Here is a 23,420-nt window from a genome sequence, read left to right as displayed (position 1 = left end):
GAGTAATGTAACAAAGCAGTTCCTTGATATTATCATCTACAATTTCCTAGCGAGAAATTTTATGTTATGTAATATGCTTTGTAATTGAAACACGAGAAATGTGTCCAGAGACTTCTTCTTTCACTCTTTAAAATAAAATTGCTCTTAATAGAATTCCTACGAAAAAGGAAACGACACAATTTTACTAGGATTTATAAAAGCTTTTCTTTAAAAATGGAAATATTTCACATTTATAAAGCATTTCGCTTTTCCAAGAAGTAAATGTTGTTGCGAGATTTAATATTAAATGTTACGCTTTATTTAAGCCACTTGATTTAATATCAACGTCAATTTTGTTAAATTTTCAATTCATGTTTATAGGATTTGAATAAATTGATTTTTCTTTATCAAATTTTGTAATGTTGTTGACAATATGTCAACTGTCGTTTAACATTCAAATTGTATTTGCAACTAAAATGTGTTGATTTTCCCCGTTTATAGTTGTTGACCCCTTCATGTAAATATTAGTCTGATTGTGAAGTTCAAATAATAAACACATTTATTTTTAATTCCGTAAAGAAGTTCTTATAGTTAAAGTTATTGGGAGTCGTCCACTTATTGGATTCAGGAGGTAAATCTGATTAAAACAATGGGAATTGAATTCAAAATATTGAACACTTGAATTTATTAAAAACAAATTTCAATTCAAAGCTAATCTGATCGAAAATAGCATAAATATCTTGAAATTATAAAATTATAATAATCAGAACAGTTCTTTTTATGTAACGGCTAACAATGTAATGACTAGTAAATTCAATTCTCACATAAAGCATTCTCAAAAGAGAAAAAAAAAGAAAAAAATCAACGGCAAACGAAAAAAACATGCAACGTTGCCAAATTTCACGTTGTCTTTCTACACCCACAGAAGTATAAGTCAGAGTCATATCCAAAAAATATCTTCCGTATTGACAAAAACAAAAAAAATCACAAAAAACTGAGGAGAAGAGAAAAAATTTTTGCAACTCATGTAAATTGAAATTTAAAGCAATTAAAAAGTTGTGAAAGTGAATTAAGAAAGTTCTCAAGTGTATTAATATTCTAATTACTGAAATTCAACAAAGCAATTGTGAGTAATTTCAATGAAATATAAATACGTGCAGAAAAATTTATCGACAAATGAGACCATATAAACAATAAAAATCAATAAATATGGGAAGACTGCTCAATCTGCGGTGAATGATGAAGTTCATGCATGAGTCATGCTGAATAATTGATGATGCTAAATAGAATTAATTTTCAATGCTAAATTCCGCATATTTTTAGCTTCTGTAATGAAATTTCTTATTTACATGCAAACAGCATTACAACTTACATCAAAACAAAGAGAACAGAGTGATTTAGTGTATTCAGTAAAGGTTACAAGTCGCTGATAATCACCACGATCAATTAAAAATTTGTTGCAATTTCTTGCCATAAGTTAGTTCTACAATCGGATTTTATGCCTGCGGAAGGCTGTCATAAAAGAAAAAAGCGAGAAAGGAACATGTAAAATCCTCGCCTCGAATGTGAACGAAAAAAAGGAAGAAAAAAGGGAAAAATCGATAACTTTGAGGTTGAAAATGCTTTCTCGTGTGCTACTCGCCTTTCTTCACACGAGGATGGAAAGGAAAGGAGGCAATTTTTTCTCCCCCACAATACAGTAAAAAATTTATTTATAAAACTAGTTGTGAGGAGAGCTATGAGAACTTTTTTTTTGTTTTTGTTTTGGAACTTCCCTTCATATTCTTTTGAAAGTTTAATAACTGCTTAATAAACCAAAAACTTTCACTATACATTAATGCCATGTGTATACTTCTATGTATTGTATCATATCTATTACATTCACATGTTTATAAAAGAGAAAATTATACACTTATGACAGGTAAAGATGACATAGTGGTGATATTGAACTTTAAGTGTAACAAAGCGATGTGCATGAAAATTTTCCTATGTCGTAGCACGATTGATTTTTGTTCGTGTTCACGTGTGAACACCATAAATAATTCAAGCTATCATTCTTCCATATCTGGCTCAATTTCTATGAGACTACTAAAGCAGACCTACCTAGCATAACCTCAGCTATACTTTATTTATATCCTAGACAGGCAATAGAAGTTGATTGAAATATCAAGATTTACTTAGTTTGATGATAATGAACTAGTCACGAAAGTGTCTAAATGCCATTTGCAAAATTCTTCTTATTTTTAGAATTGTCACAGTCTAGACTGTAATCTGTGAATGGTTTCTGTACTGTGGAATTCTGTACCATATGTACGACTATTATAATAGCTCTAAAACAGTTGTGGGTAACCTGTGTGCCACGGTACACTAAAAATTCTTGAAAATGTTGTGAAGCGTATGCTGTGTGCAGTTTTGGTCGAGAATGGGCCGCGAAAAGTATTCGGTTGTCTACCACTGCTATACATTACCATTAAAGTTAATTAAATTTACAAGTTTTTTAATCTGAAACTTTTTCTTTTAGATTTAAATTAAAAAATGCAAACTGAACTTCGAATAGTTTTATGAATAGCTATAGAATTATTAAAAAGTATTTATAAACTTTTCTAAAAGCTATTGAAAAAATTCTTTTAATTTTTGCAAAAGATGTTTTAATTAAAGTTTTTCTTACTAGTAAATTGAAAATCATCATACAAAGTTATAAATTGCACCGACCTTATTTGATATAAATTTCTAGGTGCTCTTACAAAATTGAAAAATCAATTTTGTCAATATTTACTGATCGAGTGTTCGACAATAAAGAACGTGCTTCCATTCATTTCGGAAAAAATATCCCGCAGGTAAAACGAGAACGGAGACGGAAAAATTTACTAGTTTGCTACTTTATTATCAAGATTGCGTATTTTCATGAACCTTTAAGGAGTAAATCGAAAATCGATTGTCGAGCTTGTAAGTTTGAGGAAATATTGCTAAATAAGTGGTGAGCAGCGAAAAAACAGCAGTGGCGTAGTTGTTTAGAGTGTTGGCCAACTGACACTCACGAAGTTGGCTCGATTCTAGACTCTAGTGGGTTGTGTATTCGCGACTCTGGGTTGGAGCTGGATTTCATCGAATCTGACCTGGGGACAAAATCACGCTGACATGGGGTCAGATTTTTGGTCATTGTAACGCTGTGTACCTTCTAAGTAAATTGACCGACCCACTTTAAAATGTTCTAACAAATTTCAAAAGACGACACGAAATCAGCAATTGAAATATTTATAGAACTGATAAATTATGAATTCATGTAACTCTGAAAATTTTTTATTTGCGGAAATAACGAAACTAAATTAACAATTCGTTCTGAAATCATTCGACTTATTTGACTTTCTGATTTTATTTAAATTTTTTCGTCCTCCTACCAAATCATCTTCCATAAACATGGAAGAAAATGATGATTACGTAAGAAATTATGCTATCGTAATGGAAATTGTAAGAATAATTGGCATTACGGAGGGCTGATAGAACTAGAAGAACAAGTTTGAAAATTATTGAGGAATTAATGTCTATTATGGATGTTGATTTTAATAGAATTGAGTTTAAATTTTATGTCAACGTAGGCTTTCAATTTAAAAATTGAACATCAATTTAAAGCTGAACTATTATAGACATAGCTAAAACGTTAAGCAAATTGACAACAAATGCTTTCTTGTCACTCGAACTCTGTTCATAAAAGAATATTCCACAAATTGCTTATCTATGATCCCATTAAATTGGGTAAAAATCATAGCAAACTGAATTTTTTGTTGCAAAATCATCAAAAATTGTTATATTATTTAATGTTCATCAATAGCTGCGAGAATGATGACATAGGGAATATTTTAAAGGGTGCTAATGGCTGATCGATTTGATATTTTGTGTTATTTTCTACTCTTATTTTGAAAAATACCTAATTTTCTTCAATTTTATTTGTCTTTTTCAGATTCTATCACTTCTTCAAAACTGAATCTCTTCTCAACGTGCTACAAAACATAAGTTTTATATATAAAACGTGCATTTAATCCCAAAAACAAAATTCTACAAAAACAAAAAATCCAATTAGTTTTATTGTAAAGAAAGCAAAGTAAAAAAAGCAAGTCAGCAAAATGGCAGCATTCGTGGCTAAACAAATGGTCGGAAATAAGCTCAGCGCCGTTAAAGGTAAGAAAATGATTTTCTTGCAAATTTTTTTTGTGCTACTTGACAATTTTTGACAGAATAATTGAACAACGTGATAAGAAAATTCTATAAGCTATACAGCAAATAATCAGGAATCAAATTTGTTTGATTTCGTTTGAATTTTGTCTTCGTCGTAGTATCCAAAGTTACTTGAATATTGTATACTTGTGGTCTGTTGTGACTACGTATTTGTTAAAGTTTAATCGAATTTTTCAACAATTTTGATACAGAGACATTAACTTGTTACGTACACTCTTAAGAATGGGGGTGGTTGTTGAAATTTTGTTACGGAAAAGAAGCGTGGGGGGAAGGGGGCATGTTGTCGAAAATCCAATTCTTCGCGTTACGCAATAATCGAAAATTATCTACTCTTTATAAACTACTACAGCTCCAACTTTCGATGCTTTATAAGCCAAGTGAAAAGTGCTTTTCATTCAAAAAAGTTGGAAAGTTGATCATGCGAGAGTTTATTATGTCTAACTTTCTGACATAGAATAATGAACATTTTATAAATTAAAAGTGCATTAATTGAAGATTGTTTGCATTGCTATTGTTTACATTTTTTTAGGTTAAGTTATATAACCGAAATTCTGTTAGTTTGGGCTGCTAAAGAAGGAAATTGAAATTTTCTGCAAACAATTGATTTTAAAATAATGAAAATCATGCAGCTTTAATTATGACTAGTGCAATTGGCTATAAAAATGAAAATCATAAAACTTTCAGTTTTTTTCATTTCACTAAAATTATGAAATCGAGAATCATCCAACATAAAATAATTCCAGCAAAGCTTGTCTGTTCATTAATAATTTTTTTCAATCTAACTATAACAGAAACCAGTTTATAAAATTTTTAGTTTTTAATTTATCGGATACTCACGAGAAAATTAAACTTTTCTCATCTCTTAACCAAAAGTTTATGGAGCTAGTTTTGTATGCCCGAATAAATTTTTTTCGTATTTATAGATTTTTTTCTCATCTCTTATGGAAGATAAACAGTTGGAAATTCATTTCCAGAAAGTTTTCTTTATTTTTGTTGGAACTAAATTCAATTAAGAGAAATAAATTTTCGATAAACAAAAGAAAAATATCTTTTGGAATGCATCTGGCAGAAATTTATAGTGCAGGATAACGTCATGATTTATATTTTGGACACGAATAGTTTATAGAGTTGCCAAAAAATTAAGTTTTTAGAGCATGTTTTATTCACTTTGATCATCTAGATGTCAAGTGCGGAATCTCAGTAACCATACATCCATTAGAGCTTAGATTTGAAGCATTAGCTTCTGAACTGGAAGCTTATAACTATCTATAAATGCTTAAATTAATGATTTTTCTATGAATATTTCAATTTATTTACAAAACCACTCAAAAATTACCAATCGTTCAAAATTTGAAATTCTTTTGACCGTTAATTTTCCAAAAACATTGGCCGTTTTTCATACAATGCAAATCATATCCAAAAATATCTCGTCAAAACTCTTTTGACTGATATTCCTTTCATCAGTTCAATGACTTTTGAAAAGCACGAGTTATGAAATGAAAATAACCTCTTGACATTTCACAAAAATAAGAACATTTGGATTTTTTTTTTTGCTCTCTCTGCTGTTTTATTGAATTTGATATTTAAACTTTTCTTGCGTGTTTCTCAATATGCCCTTGATTTCCTTCTTCCGCTCATCACCCACGATGAGGATATTCTGAGAAATATTATCATCACAAAAATATCCTTCATTTTCACTGCTGTTATGAGCAGTGGCAAGCCGAAATGATTCTTATCTTGTTTTTTGGTCATGAAAACACGAAACAGTCGGCGGAAGGAAGCTCAAAATAGAAACAAAATTAAGACAATAAAATTTGATTTAACTAAAGTAAAAACGCAAAGACGCGCACACATTCTCAATTCATTACCATAATATTCAAATTTCAACCTTAGTCGCATGCTAAAATCGAAAAGTGTGTATATATCTTGGGTAGAACATCCTTGAAAGTTTCATAAAAACTTATGAGTATATGTCATTCAGTTCTTTCAATAAAAATGAACAAAAAATTCGGAATATATTTCATGATGAAGAGCAATAAAGATTGAGAAAGGAAAAGAATAAATTCTTTTATTGCCAGTTGGAAGGGATGTATGTTAATCATGAAAGAATAATACTACCAGCCAAATCTATTCTTCATGTTATATTCCAATGCGACATAATTTCATGAAAATTGGCAATACAAAGACTTATGAGCCTATCTTGAATTAACAAGAAATAAAGCTTATTATTGAATAGCAGGAAATCATACCCGAGCAACACAAATGAAGAAGTTTCAGCCACGGAGCTTTCAAGGCTTACATTTGACGTCCATGTGTCTGCCAAAAATAGACAGATTCCATTTGGTGCTAATAAAAGAGGCTTAGAGGAGCCTTCTTCATTTGTATCGCTCGGGTACAAATACCTGCATGCAAAAATAATCATTTACTACCATCAAAATATCATAAATTATATCTGATTAAAGCTCCTTTTAATTAACTCAACAACAACGTAATTAGTCAATTAGATTTTCTATAGAACTTCTAATTTATTCACTTGAGATTATGGAATTATAGATTTTGATAAACAATGTTTCCATAATATCAATTCAATTCTAGGAGATTTGGATTTTGGCACTTGGTAACGACACTGAAATTGCGTATTATTTTTATCTAGTACACGAGCCTCCTTTGAGGTATTCTTACATGGCATGGTAAATGTCAATATTATTGTATGCACACGATTTTTATATCCTTAATTTGTAAATCATAATCAATTGTTTTATGTGGCATGTGATTTTCATTTTCCACCGGAATACCTTTCTGTGTTTATTGAAATTATGCCATTTTTCAATTTCTTTTCTCTGTTGAATACTTGCAAAAAATAAATAGCTTAGCATATATCCTCGGATTTTATTATTTTCTATTAAATTTGGAGACATACATATATTCAGCATAACTTGAAGAGATCAGACATGGATGGTTTTGAAGCGCTTTTATAGACAATAACTTTTCCGAGCTCCGGAATGTACTGATTGAGTAGACTCATGAGCAGATTAATTGAGATTTAAATGTAGTTTGTCTATCCAAAATTAGATACATTCTTTCGGTATTACGAGTTAAGGTGATTATGTCCAATCTCTTTTTTTGCCATGATGTGCTTCCCAGAACAGAATACACACGAAACTTTGCTAAAAAATTGAATTTAAACTTTATTTAGATTCATTGAATGCTTTCATATTTCATCCTTTCCTTCTTTTTGTATGCCAATTTTAATAAAGTGAAGGAACATCAAAGCCAATAAAACAAACGAATGCGCATGAGTTTTCGTACTATGTATTAGGCATAATCCATGAATTTTAAACAAAAGGAAAAGCTTTATTAGATTATAGGCTCGATTCCTTCTACACAAAAGAAGTCTCAAAAGACATCAATGGAAATCTTTTGAAAATAAATAAAATTGATGATGCAAAATATATTTTATGTCATTCTACCCCACAAATAATGCCTACTCAACATTAGCACTCATCGTATCCAATCTTGGCAATATCTTATTATTTTTTCATGCCTCGTATTCGGTTACTTACTAGATTTCCCTCCTCGTATTTTCTTCGGCCTGTCAATTTAGCTCTATCTCTCTCTCTCTCTTCTTCTGCGTGAAGGTCTTGGATGCCATTAACAAAATGAAATTCTTTGGAAAAAAAAAACTTATTACTGTTTAAATACATATCCAACAAGGAGATAATAACACAAACAGACCCACAAAAAAATACGAATAAGATAAAACATTGGCGAGAAATTTCATTTTATTTTACAAGCATAAAGGAAGAATCATTGATCACATCTGATAGTAATGGAAGAAACTTTACCACATGAAATGTATTTATTTGTGGCTGACATTCAGTCTTAATTCTCTAAATCAGTTGTGGGGAACCTGTATTCTGTGACAAACTGGATGTGGCAAGAACTGTATGCTTTGTACGATGCCAGTCTAGGCTTAATACTAAAGTAAAACGCGGTTGTCAACCACTGCTCTAAATTCCCAATTTCGACACATAAAGACATTATTTTTCATAAGTTTAAGGAACTTCTCCTCGTGTCTTTAATTTTTCATTTATCGATCAATCAACTAAAGCAAGTTAAAATGTTATTTACATTGAGACAAATTGATTGATGAAAACTGAGCACCAGATATAATCCTTGGATCCTTCTGTAAATTTGATTTATGTCGAAAATTATTTTACTCAAAAAATAACTTTTTTTTTTGTGTCAAATATTTTTTTGTTTATCGACGTTTATTATTGAAAGATGCTGCAGACTCAGAGTATCTCTAAATTGATTGATTGACTTAGTAATTAAATAATGTTCAAAGTTTTTAAAAATTTCATTCTAAATTTAATTTTGTGCCAAGACTTTTTATAAGATTCAAAATTTTCATGCGTCATGCTTCATTGGAGGATTCTTATTTAATGGATATTTGAAATTATTGAACTTTTTTTCAATTAGAAATAATCATTCAAAAATAGATTCGTAATTTGAAAAATGGATTTTCATTATCCTAGCCACAGAGGCGTATTCAGGAGTGTCATACCCCTCAACCCCTTTTTCAAAACGCATCCCTTAAAAATATTTATCACAACGCCCCTGTCTAGCCATTAAATGAATATGGCTTTATTTCTCATTAAGCTATTTTGGTCGACAAATTAAATCGGTTTGTCATAATTGCCATATTTTTGCATAATTTGTCGTAAACTCCCACTCTTTTGTGTAAATGATTGATGATTTAGTTTTAGAAATTCAAAAATAAATCATAAATCCTCAAAATTTATGCATTAACCCATCACCAAACTAAAATATTTAATAATATGAAAATGTTTAACCAAACACAAAAATGATGTAAAACCCATGAAAATTAAAACGTGCAAACATACGAAATTGTAATTAATCAAAGTATAAGAGTAAATAGCGCCATAATATACATGAAAATGTCATTAAGATTATTCATTTACATCAGTCATGGTAGCGTACATGTATGTTGTAACTAAATAGCTAACATAAGTATTTCTGTCACTAATGACTGAATTTCAAGTGCAAAGCAAGTAGTTGGGGGGTATTTTCTGATAAATTTGTGGTAATCGTTAGTGCTGAAGTTGATGGAATTATTATTAACGAGGATAATGAGTTCTCTATCTACTACTGTATAAAATCGACTATTTATTGGGGGCACTTAAAGGTAAACCATCAAATTTATGGAAATTTATTTTAAAATACCCAAGTGGATGAAACCGCATCTCATGGTAAATATACAAAAGTTCAGTAAACTATGAAAGCACGTGCCATATATTTTTAATCAAGCACAACATTAAGCGACGGTTGTCATGTACACAATCAAGATAAACTTAATAAGAATATAAACATAAACAAACCAGATACTGATCCAAGCTTTAAGTAGACCAATTCCTGATTACTGTAAAATCTCTTTCTGATATTTTATACAGCAATGTTAAGCAATAGCATGTACTCGAAGAAAGCTGTAAAATTCTTTAATGTTTTATTGATCACCAATTTTCCAAATCATTTCCAAAAAGCTATTATTTACAGCTTTATGTGGATATATGTATAAAAATCTGCCCAAAACCAACATGAAACTTTACCATATGTTACATACATGAAAGGAGCATTTGTTTGGTAGTGAGAATGCTCAATTTCCCCTCGATTTGTAATTATTCAATTATTTTCCATCAAAAATATTCCACACATGTGCTCACATAAATCAATACTTGACGAGAATATAATTTTGAATAATAGTTTGACTCAATGTATAGAATTATTGCATATTAAACAATATAAAAAGCCAAAAATGCGCTACCTGCTTTCTCGTTATAGAAAAATACCCAACTTGACCATATCATGTAAGTATAGGAGTGCTGCAAATGATTGCTATTTTATTAAACTCAACTGCCATATAAATTCCAATTTCTTATGTATGTCTCTGTATTGTTGTGCTTTATTTTTATGTGTACGGGAGGGTCTAAAAGCATCATAAATTAAATGGCAACTTATGGTCGTGCTTTCATTCTTCCTTCTTCCATAATTGATGGATGTAAGGCTAATTGACTTTGTAATTTTTCCTTCCTTTCATCTACCCAATAACTGATCTTATGATTTTATTACTCATAGCTATGAAAAAATTTCCAAAAATTTAGGCCACAAAATTTAATGGTAGCTTCATTTCTCTCCTCGTGCCGTCATGATTTCTCGACTTTTTAAAAGATTTACTTCAATCTTTCTTGAAACAACATCAATTAGTAGGAATTTAAGAAGAAACTAAAACAAGGGTGGAACAAACACACATCCATTTAGCAATGTTGAATGTTTACATTGACCTTCATCCACATTTACTCTTCAAACTGTTTCAAGTATCTTTTTTTATCGTGCACGTGAATGTTATAATGGATTTTTCTAGTGCGAAAGTTTTTACTCACTGGTTAGCCAGTAGAAATGTTCTATGAACGTTGATGATACAGAAGAAGTATATTTGCGCTCGGTAAATTCATTTCTTCTTCCCTAAATCTAAATTATTAATTAAGTTTACTCTTTTCATAAGCTTTTTGAAGAAAGGAAATGTTACGGATCTTGAAAATTTATTATGCTCTTGAAAGGTCGCTTTTTTGGCAAAATTAAAGCATTTAAAATGTTATTTATGCCTCTTTATTTTTGGCAAATTTTAGGAAGTTCAAGGTATTTTTAACCTGCGAGTATATTTACGTCATTGAGTAGAAAAAGATTCTGAAAAAATATGAATTTAAAGCTGATAAAATCATGAAAAGTCAGTCATGCGACATTATCACAAAGCTTTCCCCACATCGATAAAAACCAACATTCGAATCATCTTGAGTAGAATGTTTTGATAAAATTTTATTTGCTTTCGCAAAACCGTCAGAATCTTCGAAAAGACAAATAACAAATATTATAAATAAAGCACGTTCTATGCTCTATAGACAACATTATAAGTATCACATTCTCCGCACAAATTTTCCTTTTTCTCAACAAAATATTTTTATTTTTTTTTACTTGTGTTTTGTACGCGGCACAAACAAAATCCCTAAAACAACAAAAGGAAACATTTGAGACTTAGCGATGCCACAGCACAAAAAAAAAAATAAAGATGTTTGCAATGAAAGTTTTTATCAGGTTTCGAATCCACTGTCATACTAACAAAATGCTTTAACATTTTTACGTTGAAGGGAGGCAGAAAAATAAACACACCGTAGGTTCTATTGCCTTTGCTATTCTTACGAATGGTTGTCATAATCACATGGTGTTTATACACAATCTCGTTCCTTTTACTACGTTGATTTTTGAAAATACAAAAAACAAAATCATATATAGGATTAACATTAGGCTTATTGGGTGTATTGTATACACCTATACGTTGTATGTTGTATGACTTCATTCATTTACTATCACAGCAGAGGCGTAGCCAGGAATTTTTGAAAAGTAGGAGGGAAGGGGATATGTAGGAGGGGGAATTCGACCCCCCCAAAATCCTCCCTAAATACGTGACTAAACCAAACTTAAGCACTTCACTTCCAATCAATCATTAAGAATGAATTCTAATCCAGTATAATCAAATCAAACAAAATAGGATTGTAATCCATTTAACCATCATCAAAAGGTTTTAAAAATACCACATAATAAGCATTACTTGCTTTACCTTCTGTTATTGCTTCATAAATAAATTTTATTGATTTTAATTCTGATGTTATGTACACAGAGTAATTCTACTAATCTTTTTTCATACTCACATTCTCTGTCTCTCCATCTCTTTATTCGCCTTTCATGTGGCTGTCTATGTATAAAACATGAAATTAAGTAAATACAAAAGAAAATGGCAAGGAGGCGAAAAATCGACTATAATGAAAAGGAATTAGGGATGGGCAACGGTGAAATGGAATGAAGAAACTTTTCTACGTGCAGTTTATATTTATATATCGGTAATCACACAGCATTAACCCATAAATTGAGGCACCTTAAAGCTTCCTTTACTTTCCGCATATATACCATGTAGATTAATGAAGTTATATATTTTATAGGCTTTAATTAAGGAAGGGAAAAATTTTTCCATTCTCTTCTTCTCTTAATTTTTACACAATATTCTTGTTCTCCATTTAAACAATTTGTGGTTGTAGGTGAAAATTAAAGCATGTTGGGTACAAATTTATTGAGGATTGTTAAAGAGGTTTTCCTTTTTCCAACACATTAACTTTCGATAGAAATTGAGCAAATGCTGTCACTTTGACTCACATTGTAATATCTACTCCAAAAAATCTGCTATTATGCCCAAGACATGTCGGTCTGGTGTCGGGTTCTGGATCGATTAACCAATAAGTGCTACTTAGGTTAGTCTTCTTCCGAACTTGACATACAACTAGTCCACTCCGGTATGCGCCACATTCTCTACTTGTAAAATGCTTCATTTTCAAGTTCACGACCATGAACTTTCCGGACTTACTGCTTTGAATAGGAAAATTAAGTAAATTTGAATACATCCTTTATAAAAGAATAAATAACATGAAGATGAGGAAAATTGAGAGTTTTTGAATTGTTTTGGGACTAAGTCTAATGTATGAGAATTTCATATGTGATGAAGATCTTTAGGATTTTCATATCTTCAACAATAATCATCATTATTTTCAGAAGAAGCTCTAAATGTGAATGATTAAAATTAATCCCATAGAATTAATATGATTATTATTTTAGAAAATTCAATTGTTTCTTTCCACACGAGGAAGATTAGACTGGAAAAATAGCAAAAAAAAAAAAAAGGAATTGACGATAAGCAAATTTTCTATAATCAAAAAATTTTAATTACGTGCAATTTTTTTTTAAAAGATAATAATTATTTTTTCAGTCGTGATAAAAATAGTACAATGTCTGGTGTCTAAGTTTGCTATCTATACAATTTCATCTAATTATAATATGTGCTTGAAATGTAAGCCTTTCAAACACGTAGATACACGGTTATTATAATTTTATGTTGCACGTTTTCTAAACCATAATTTTTTCAAGGTATAGGAAGTCTTGTGAATCAGCAATTTTCAGAAGGTCGATAGTTGGATAGTCGATGTAGAAATAATTATGTATGTCCTGTTATTAGTAAATAAAGAAGCTATAAATCACAATTAAATAGGGATATATGGACTTTTTCAATACGGGGGTAGTTCACTTAGGGGGAGGGGGGTCAAGTTTATATTACACCTCATACAAATAGAGTAGGGGTCAAAAAGTTGACAGAATACAACCAGACTAAAGACACGTGTTGGGTTGACTTCTTCTTGAAATGTAAGAAGTGTCATTGACCTTGAACTAAAGTAAGGATATATATTTCAGAAAAATCTATGAAAACTAATAAAATTAAATCAAAATTACACGCGAAAAGCTTTACAATGTTCATGTTACATTGTAATTACTTAATAGACAACAAAAAGCCAAAAAGGTCTTGTTAAAATGTAGGCTCACATGTGGAAAATTATCTGCTTTTGAGGCATGTAATTCAATATGATCTCATGTAAAATATATAGCGATTCAATTTTCATTTTAAAGCTTTTATTTTACAACAGAATCAATTTCAAAAGGCAACTCGAGCCTTAAAAAATGTTCAAATAATCACATTTTAATACAATGAGAGCTCATAAATTTCTTCTTTTTTATGTTGAGCTAGCAAAAGCATAACATTTATGTTCAGTCGAGCCATCACGAGGAAGAAAGCAATTTTTAGACAACTTCAGCTTCTTCTTCGCTAAATTATTCCTTCATTTATGCTTATTTGATCTTTTCTTCATATTCATCTCATGCTCTATGCTTTTATACTTACCAACTTGAAAGCTATGATAATGCAATATGTGTGTATTGCTGATGTGTATCTATATACATATTTCCAAAAATATTTTTGTATTCATGGTATTCTTTCACGCTTATGTGCTTCTTTCATATACATGTCTGTTCAGTATACACTAAGATTGGTAATATAAAACAAAGAAGAGAATAAGCACAACAATAAATAGATATCTTAAAGTGTAAATAGTCGAAGATGAGTCAGATGCATGGTTTAGATATATAAGCGCATTTCTATTTGATAGACAAAGAGAATGTTAGGCAGTCTTAGTATTTCTTTCAAATTGCTGTTTATCAAAGAGAAGTAATTTATAGAATTGATGACATGATGGAATGTTTATCACATACTACCGCAGTGGTGGACAACCTTTTATTTTTCGGGGTACACCTTTGTGGTAAGCCTAGAAACTGAACACAAAATATGGTTTATGACATTCTCATTCATAGTGTGCCGTAGAACACAAGTTGCCCACCACTGTTTTACCGAAACAGATGACAATTACTTGCGACCAAAAACAGAAGAATTTCTCTTTAACCACAAATTATTTAATGCTGAATCTTTGTCTGTTTTATGTGCTCACATTCATTCCTCTTCGTCTCTGCCATTCCTCTTTTTATAAATGGCCCGGGGCTTTCGTTGGAATTTTTACTGCAGGCGTATTTTTATTTTTTATGCTTTTTCTCGATCGCTCTCAAATATGCCAATGGATGTATTGATTTTGTCCCTTTTTCCATCTCCTTTATGCCAATGACGACAATTTTTCTTTTCCTCTCGAGCCTTTTTTTCAAATATCAATATACAAAGAATCAAATAACGAGCGTGGAATGTCGAAAAAAGTAGAAAAGAAGAACCACACACCAGCAAGCGAAACATTTTTCCTTCCTCTTTCCACCTCAAATGAATTAAAAATCATTCAACAATAGCTGCTGATTTCTTTTTTTCCTTTCTCTAATTTTATTTTTTTGTACAAGATTTGCAAGAAAGGGTTTTTTTTTTCGCTATGCTCAGCATGTCCTCAAATATTAAAAACTTTTTTTTTTTATTCGTAACAAAAGCAAAAGTTTTCTTTTTATTTCCTTTAAGCAAAAATTACTTCACTGCTTTGTCATTGAAATTTGATTAAATGGAAGTAAAAAAAAGAATGCTCTTAAACTTTGATAAGGGTTTGGGGAAGGGGCAGATATAGCATTCTTCTTGGCCAAAGCAATACACTTTTCAAATTAATGCAATTTCCTTAAATGAATAAAAGAATAAGAAAAGAAATTTCCTTTGAAATGATGGGGAAAATTTACATGTAATAAGTTGGAAATTGCTTTCTGTACGGAAGGGTTTATTTGAGGAGGACTGAACATTTCTTGTATTACGACATTATTGTTTCTAATTTTAAAGTTAAGGGCAGCATATGGTTCAGCAAACTTGATAGTGTGTATCACAGGCGCGTATTGATGGGATGGTGAAGGGAGGTCAAGCTATGCCAGACACTCCTGTATCTGGCTTTACTCCTCATCACCTCTTCATCATATTCCTCTTATCAATTAAATTATACTCAGACCAGTCAAATCATTCAACCTTTTATGTCCATTCCACTGTATAATTTCTTTAAAATATCAAATTATTCAAATTTACTATCTCCAATTCCATAGAATTTAATGAATTTGCAATCCTTTTTTGTAAGTATCTAATACAAGACTAATGTATGAAAACATGTTGAACCCTTTTCAAAATTGATCCCTTCTTCTTCCTTTAATTCTTTGTTTTTTTTCTTCTCTGGAACCTTTTTAATACATAAAGTTTGTCGCGTAAGAGATCCAATATCTACTTTTTACTTATGAATTTCCATAATTTTACATTTTGCTGATATTTGCAACTTTCTTTTTTTGGGGAAATGTGAGAAAAATGACTTTTAAATGCGACACTCAGGGGCCAGTTGAAGAAGAGAAGCTGAATAATAAACCTCAGATTTTATTTTATCTCTATACAACTGATACTCAATGCTCTATGGATATATAAAAAGAATTAGCAAAGAATATAATATACAGACCTTATGAAACAGAGATTTGAATGCATAATACTATGAGAAGAATTGTAATTTTGTGCAAGTTCCTTAGTTTAACGATCCATTCACTTGGAAGCTGAAATGAGGTTGATGAATGCACATATGTGCCATAAAAACACTTTTCATGCCTTTTATTCTTCTTTGTTTGCAGATTTTGCGTTTTTTTAGTAAAAAAATGAGAGCTATTGTGATAGTCTTAATGACTGCCCACATCTTTAATATACAAGCATGTAGTTCAAATTATGATGATTATTTTAATGAAAAATCTATTATTCGGAACTCTATGATGTCATTAAAAATAATAAGCGTCTAAAATAAAGCAAATCATATAGAAATTCAACTTGAATTTCCTTTAATCCTGCCATATTGTTTCATATAGCACTTTTTATGGAAAAAACAACAAGTGAGTTTATGGAGAAAATAAATTTCACTTATAATGAAAGAGACTGCTCGCATATAGTGCTCTGTATTCATTAGAATTATGCAAAATATCAAAGTAAATGTGCAGCATATTGTAAGGATGAATATGTTCGTTAAAAATGCAGTTTCAGGGCGTAATGAGGGTCGGATTGGTGGTTTTGGGGGTCCTACCCTCTCTCTTAGATCCATACAAAAATCATTTCAAACTCTCTCCCCCTTCAGAAAATTCTTTATACAACCCTGCACCCCTATGTAGTATAATACGCTCTTAATGTTGTACATTAATGTATTTATGCAAGAAAAGTGCATGATGTGTATTGTTAATATATTTTCCATTACCATGATTATAACTAATGCATTTTCGCAAATTACTCCTCAAATAAAGGCATTAAATTCTGTAAAGTACTTATGCTAATTCTAAAACTTACTGAACTGAGCGAATTTAATGAATGATAAAAAAATGACGATCATACAAATAGCTTAAAAATTATCACGTAGGTTGAGAAAAATCATTCCAGCTGAAGGTTTTAACGATCAAAATGTAAAGCTAGTCTCAATTTAATGGTGAAAAAAATTAAAAGTGTGGAAACAAAAGTAGGTAAAAAGAAGAAAGTTATGAATAATGAATGAAATCTTTCACTGCTCAACTTTTCATTCTCCCCATACTAATTTTCTTTTTTTCTTTGCCTTATTTAAAGCTATCCGAGTAGCAAAAAACAAACGAGCAAACAAGCAAATAAAGAAAGTTTTTTGTTTCCCAAAATGACCTGATTATTATTTTTATTGCCATTACTCTTAGTGATTTAAGTATGGACGAATAGATGCTCTTTTGTTGAAATAAAAATCACATTTTCAAAGAAACGAGGGCATGAAGTTCCCTCAATGGTAAACTTTTTTTTTCCTCCTTCTAATCTAAAATAACAGTTTTTCCTTCCTTTAACGACATCAAATGGAAATTTTTTGCCATATTTTTGAATAAGAAAGTTTCTTTGTGTTGTAGAAAAAAAAACGTAATCATATTTCTCTGCCAATGGGGTTGTTCTGTTATTTTGTCATGCTCTTCCCCACGATCCCTCCTATCTTTATAGTGATTTTGCTACGCATCAAGCAACTTAAAAAGCCATTTAATAGAGATTTTGTTACTAATGGATGGGAAGGGGACGGGGCGTTACCTAATAAGTGAACGGCCCCCGTTCTAGTGTATTTCTTTTTTTTATAATAATCTTATTTTGCGGTCCATCGTCTTTTATGGAAAAATATATTTTTATATTCCTTTATTCTCATTCTGTGTTTCAAAAAAAAACTGTTTGTACAATGCACAATACTGATAGAGTGGAACTAAGGTGATTACGATGGGAAAGAGGAAGAAAATCTTATCAAGACTTGATTGAATAATTTATCAAGGAATAACGTTGCAAAAAAATATTCAATAAGAGACTGAATTTGAGTCCCGAGTACTAAAAGTTTTATGAATATTGATGGCAAGTATCTATTCCAATTTTCGACATGATTCGTCGCTCATTGTTGACTTTTTGTGTCTTGATATACATCCTGAAAGTATATTAGCAATTCGAAAACATCCCTTGAAAATTCCACAAATGTTCTTCAATCAGATATAAGCAATATCGATATTAATGTTGCTGCAGTCATACCCTGCGGTGCATTATCTCAAAACATGTTTTATAACAATTTTTTGGAAAATTTGATCAAATATCTCAATCGAACTGTAGCAATAACTAGAGCTGAAAAGTTGCAATAAAAATGATGATAAAATAGAAAAATTGCTTAAAAAAACTTTCAAGTTAAAAAGGCAAACAACATAAAGATTAAATTGTATTACAACATATGGTTTTACATTTCTTACAAGAAAACAAAGAATTCAATAAAAAAGCTAAAAGCTTTTACAACGAACAACATAACAAGCTTGTAAGACGATATTTTCCTTTTTGTTTCCTTTCTTTATTTTTCCCCATGTTTAATGCTGCAAAATGCATTGTTTGAATACTTTTCCTTACACTTTTTTCTTTTGTGTACGGCATCTAGAGCTGGTATTGAAGTTATTGAAACTTTTCCATCATCATCCAAAGCAACGGATTCATTTGCATTTACATTATTTGATGGAGGAAATTATTTAAAAGCATTGTTGCTTAACATTAAAGTTAGATGGAATTGTTAAGTAAGCAGAAAAACTTTTAAGAATAGAAAAAGTTTATTTTAGTATTTTGAAGCACTATTATCCTTAAAATGTAGTTTTTAACTGGGTTGTTCGGAAATTATATTTAACAATACTTATTCTATATTCAGAATTCATTCCTGATGATCCTTAATGATTTTAGTCAATTTATGGATCCTTTATATAATTAAAATTATGATAATTTAGTCAAAATGAATGCCAAATTCCCCATTAATGTATGCTAACACAATGAGTAGCAAACATGCTCCTACACAGCAAGACCAAAAGACAAAGAATTCCATTAACAGAAAACACAATAGAAGCTTTTCGATTTATCATTTAACACAAACAAAATAATTCATTGCCAAAAAAATTATTGATATCACTACTCGTCGATTAAACACCCGCATGCGCCTGTAGCAAAAATAGTTTTTTATTCTTCCTCGTGCTTGACTTTGAGTAGGGAAAAAATCGTAGAAAAGAAGAAAAATTGTCTTGTGTGCCATCGTGACGCCAAGTGTGTGACTATGTTGCTTAGCAATAAGCTCATATTTAATGAGAATACTGTATTTTGTTGTTCGAGATTAGGCGTTGAATCACAAGATACGAGGAAAAAAATATAGTCAATATGTTCGATAATGACTAAAACAAGGAAGGGGAATGTTTCCAAATTAGCAGTAAATTATTCATTCAGGAGGGACTGTTGTTTACCGACAATTTTGTTTATCTTTCTCGGAATTAACTTTGACAAAGTTTCTGATATTATCGTCAACATAGGAACAAAAATCAATAAATTTTATGCGTTCTTATCAGAGCTCGAAGTTGACTCGGATTTTGTATGGAAAAGTCGACTCGTCTTCATACAAAATCCGAGTTGACTTCAAGCTTGATTCTTATAAATTATTACGAAAATTCTCCTAAGAATAGAAACAGTTATTAAGCAATTTAAATTGCTATGAACAGCTCTAGTTAAGAATTTATGTATGTAAATCGATATATCGACTCTCATGAGAATTCTCGTCAAAAGCTTTTGATGACTTTATACAAAACTTAAAAAAAAGAGAGGAAAAATTTTCTCACATAAATGATTTTGAAAATTTTTTACCCCTTCCACCCTTAATTCACAAATGCAATAATAGTACACAATTTCCTTCCAAAAGAGAAACCAAAAAAGCCATAAAAAAAATCTTGGCAACCGTCCGATTCTGTGTACTCATGGCAAATTATTGCGAGAGAGGAAAAATTTTTCATAATGGATTTTCTGGAAAGGAATGAAACAGTCGTGTTTTAGTTGTGAATGTCCGCAGTAGTGCTTTAGTGGGAGTGCAAATTACACTAAAAGCTTAAAAGTTCAACTTAAAATATGGAAAAATAATTCACAATAAAAATAATAATAAGTGCTTTTGGATATTTATAAGTGAGCTTATTGCCGAAAAATACAAAAAGTGTACAATTTTACAAAAGTTTTATTGTTTTAGAAATCCGAAATACCCTCCAAATAAAATAAACTTTTAATAATAATTGAAGGAGAAATAAAGAGAGCAAAAGTCATTAAAAGTTATTGTCGCAACAAAAGAATAAAAAAAAGAACTCTTGCCTTGTTTACTTTATTTAAGGTTCCGCAAATAATTTATATTATCGAGTGCTGCACGAAATAGGAAACCAATAAAATTATGGATTTCATGGGTATGAATAAGAACATAAAGTTTGAAGAAAAATAAATAAATAAATTATTCAATCCACAGTCAGTTTCTTGGGAATGAAATAAATAAATTTTATTGTTGGTGCTGTACGGAGTATCGTACATGATTATATTAATTAGAGTAAATTTGACTTTTACTAGTTTTATTAATTTATGCCTTATCGTTTATATTAATTCTTTTTGTGAAGGTCTCGGTGATATTAATGGTGTGAATAGCTATGGGAAAGTGACATATGGGAAAATTATTAATCGTGATTAGCTTGAAGTGAAACTACTTTAGATGAAATTTTGGTGAATTTCTCCGTCAACATAGTAAAACAACAGTTTTATGATGTAATAAAGTCTAAGTTTTGACGAATTTTCAAGACCGAAATCGAGACTAGGAAATCTTTGGATTCTGATTCAAACAATGTAAATTTAGAAAACTTCATGGTTTATTTTTGATTTTGTACCGTAACAACTGATCGATCCCATGGCAAAAATCTCAGTTTTTATGTTCTCCATAAACTTCATTTCATTATCCTCAACTATATACTATTTTCAACCAATTTCAAACTTTTCCTAACAGCTTGACTAGTGTTACATCGTAAACATTTGACTTTTTTCCGAAACTTATTTTGTTTTTGTATCAAATTTATTTTCACACGTTTTTTATGTGAAAAAATCTCGTAATTTAAAAGCAAACTTTCGAAGCTATTTTTTAGTGAAAAGAAAAGTTTCGCTAGAATGAAAAACTATAAATTTTCATTTTATGTGGATGCGCTGTTTCCTTGTAGCGTAGAATTTTATACTGCATTATTTACTCTACTGCATCGAATACACTCTATAAAAAGTAATGCGAAAGAAACAATTTATTTTGTGCTATTTGAGCTTTTAGAAGCAAAAAAAAATTTTGGAAGCATCATTAACTTAATAAATCTAAAAAGAACAAGAATTTATTTATCTTGAAAAAATATTTTTTCAACTCAGTGAACTCAAATTTAATTAATTAATTTAATTTTCAATATTTTACATTATTCCATTAATAATCTCCAATTTTTCTTAAATATCATCGAAATATTAAATAACATTAAGTGACTTAAATTTCTTTTTCTACCCAAATTCTCATGGTTAATTGGAGCACATTTTAATGGTTTAAATTTCTCGACTCAAGAATATATCATTGGCAATAGCAACGGATGAAATGTGAAAAAAACGTTTCCATAACTAAATCATATTACTGACAAATGAAAAGGAACAGAAGAAATATGACGACGAGAATTGTGACTGTATAATATTCTCAATTTTTTCTCTTTGGGTTTGTTCACTTATGACGTAACATGTTCACTTATCGAGTTTTTGAGAACCCCCCTCCCCATTCTTCGTTACAAAATCTCTTCAACCCCCTCCCCTTAAGAGCATTACTTAGTAAGTAAACGACCCCTTACACTGTATAAATGTGAAGGGGATGACGGAAAAATCGATGGAATATTAAATTTATTTTTTGGATTGTAAAAAAAATACTAGTAAACGGCAGAGTGAACGCTATTAAGTTGTAATCCGATTCATTGAAAGAAGAAAAATTGGAAATTCCTCTTGGTATTTTAAAAGGAAGTGGTGGGATGAGAAGCGGAACAATTTTTTTAAAGTAAAGATAATTTTTATATTTTCGATTTCAAAGTATAAATTTTTATTGGATTTATTTCTTCGTTTATGCAGCTAGCTTGTTGTTGATTTTATAAGATTTTTTCAAAAATCCTTAAATGAGATTGACTTAATAAGATTTACAATCAGAGATTTTTTAATTAAATTTATTGTGTTGAGATGATGACTAAGTGAGATAATAATTAATGTAGATGGATTATGCAAGAAGTAATTAAATTGTATGGCTTCAATCAGTTTCGATATTCATCTTTGTCTTGTAGGGGGGATGTGGGATGGATTGCAAAAATTTTCGGGCGATTTGGGGATTTTTTATGAAAAATCATAGCAAAAATGAAGAAAATTTCTCAAAAAATGAGGGTCAAACCCCCAAAAACTCCATGAATACGCCTCTGTCTCTCCTTAATATTTTGTCACTTCTTTAATTTTAAAGTTTCTTAAACAAACTTTTCCTTATTTCATTTAAGTTTCAAATTAAATTTTAGAAATCTCCAAACAGCATTGAATGTTTTTCTAAACAAGAAAGTTTATTTATTTATGTACTATCTTTATCTAAGTTTCAACAACATATTGCACATCCTGAAGCTTTTTTGTGTATTCATTGCGTCTTGTGACTTTATGAATGAAGAAAATTGTTCACAAAAAATTTCCTTTAATCTTCCTCCTGGCATCATAAATGCATTAAAATCTATAGATTCTACATGCTTCTTGCATTCTTGTTATCTTTCACATCACAATCAATAAACGGAGCTTTTATGGTGTGCCATTAAATTTCTTTCCATTTCTTCATCTCTCCATCTACATTTGCCATTTTCCCGTACATTTTAGAAGAATAAAAAAAATTTAGCTTTTTTTGATATTTTTATATTTGATAAAGAACAGCATAGAATTTTTTTAGATATGTAGTCGCTATGTATAAGAAAAGGAAGTGGCATTAATTTATCGTTCTGGAAAAGGAGAAACGAATTTTTTTTCTGTGTGCTTGCTTTGCTTATTTTCGTGAATGTATATATATGGGGGAATTCCTTAAAATATATATAAGTGATAGAAACATCAACATCAGCAGCAACATTAATAGTGGTGGTAAATACATACATACAAAAACATTTTTGGCATTAAAATGAATGGATTTTTTCTCTTCCTTAAATCGTACATACATATGTATGACGTCAGAGAGCAGAGAAAGAAACAGTCAGTGCAAGCTAATTCTTTTTAACAGGAAAAAGGAAAAGAATGAAAGAAATACGAACTGAATTTTAAATTTATTTATTATAAAACATTGTGCATGAAATGCTGCTAGATAAAACATTATAAATTACATTTGGTGTACTACCAAGGGTGT

At 30.3% G+C, this 23,420-nt stretch overlaps 1 protein-coding gene across 1 annotated transcript in view; it reads left to right on the top strand.

Annotated features, from left to right (window-relative positions):
- The first annotated feature begins 927 nt into the window (after nt 1-927).
- cpx (synaptic transmission protein complexin) overlaps nt 928-23,420 on the top strand; it is a 71,213-nt gene continuing 48,720 nt past the window's right edge. Inside the window, exons 1-2 of the mRNA XM_070637748.1 lie at nt 928-1,105; nt 3,938-4,155. Of these exons, the coding sequence (XP_070493849.1) occupies nt 4,101-4,155 (55 nt within the window). The 5' untranslated portion in view covers nt 928-1,105; nt 3,938-4,100. The remainder of the gene's footprint in view (nt 1,106-3,937; nt 4,156-23,420) is intronic.

Source organism: Chironomus tepperi, unplaced genomic scaffold (assembly GCF_022539635.2).
Source record: "Chironomus tepperi strain 1889 unplaced genomic scaffold, CSIRO-AGI_Ctep_v1 contig_163, whole genome shotgun sequence".
Taxonomy (NCBI): domain Eukaryota; kingdom Metazoa; phylum Arthropoda; class Insecta; order Diptera; family Chironomidae; genus Chironomus; species Chironomus tepperi.
This window is presented reverse-complemented; position numbering and strand designations above follow the sequence as displayed.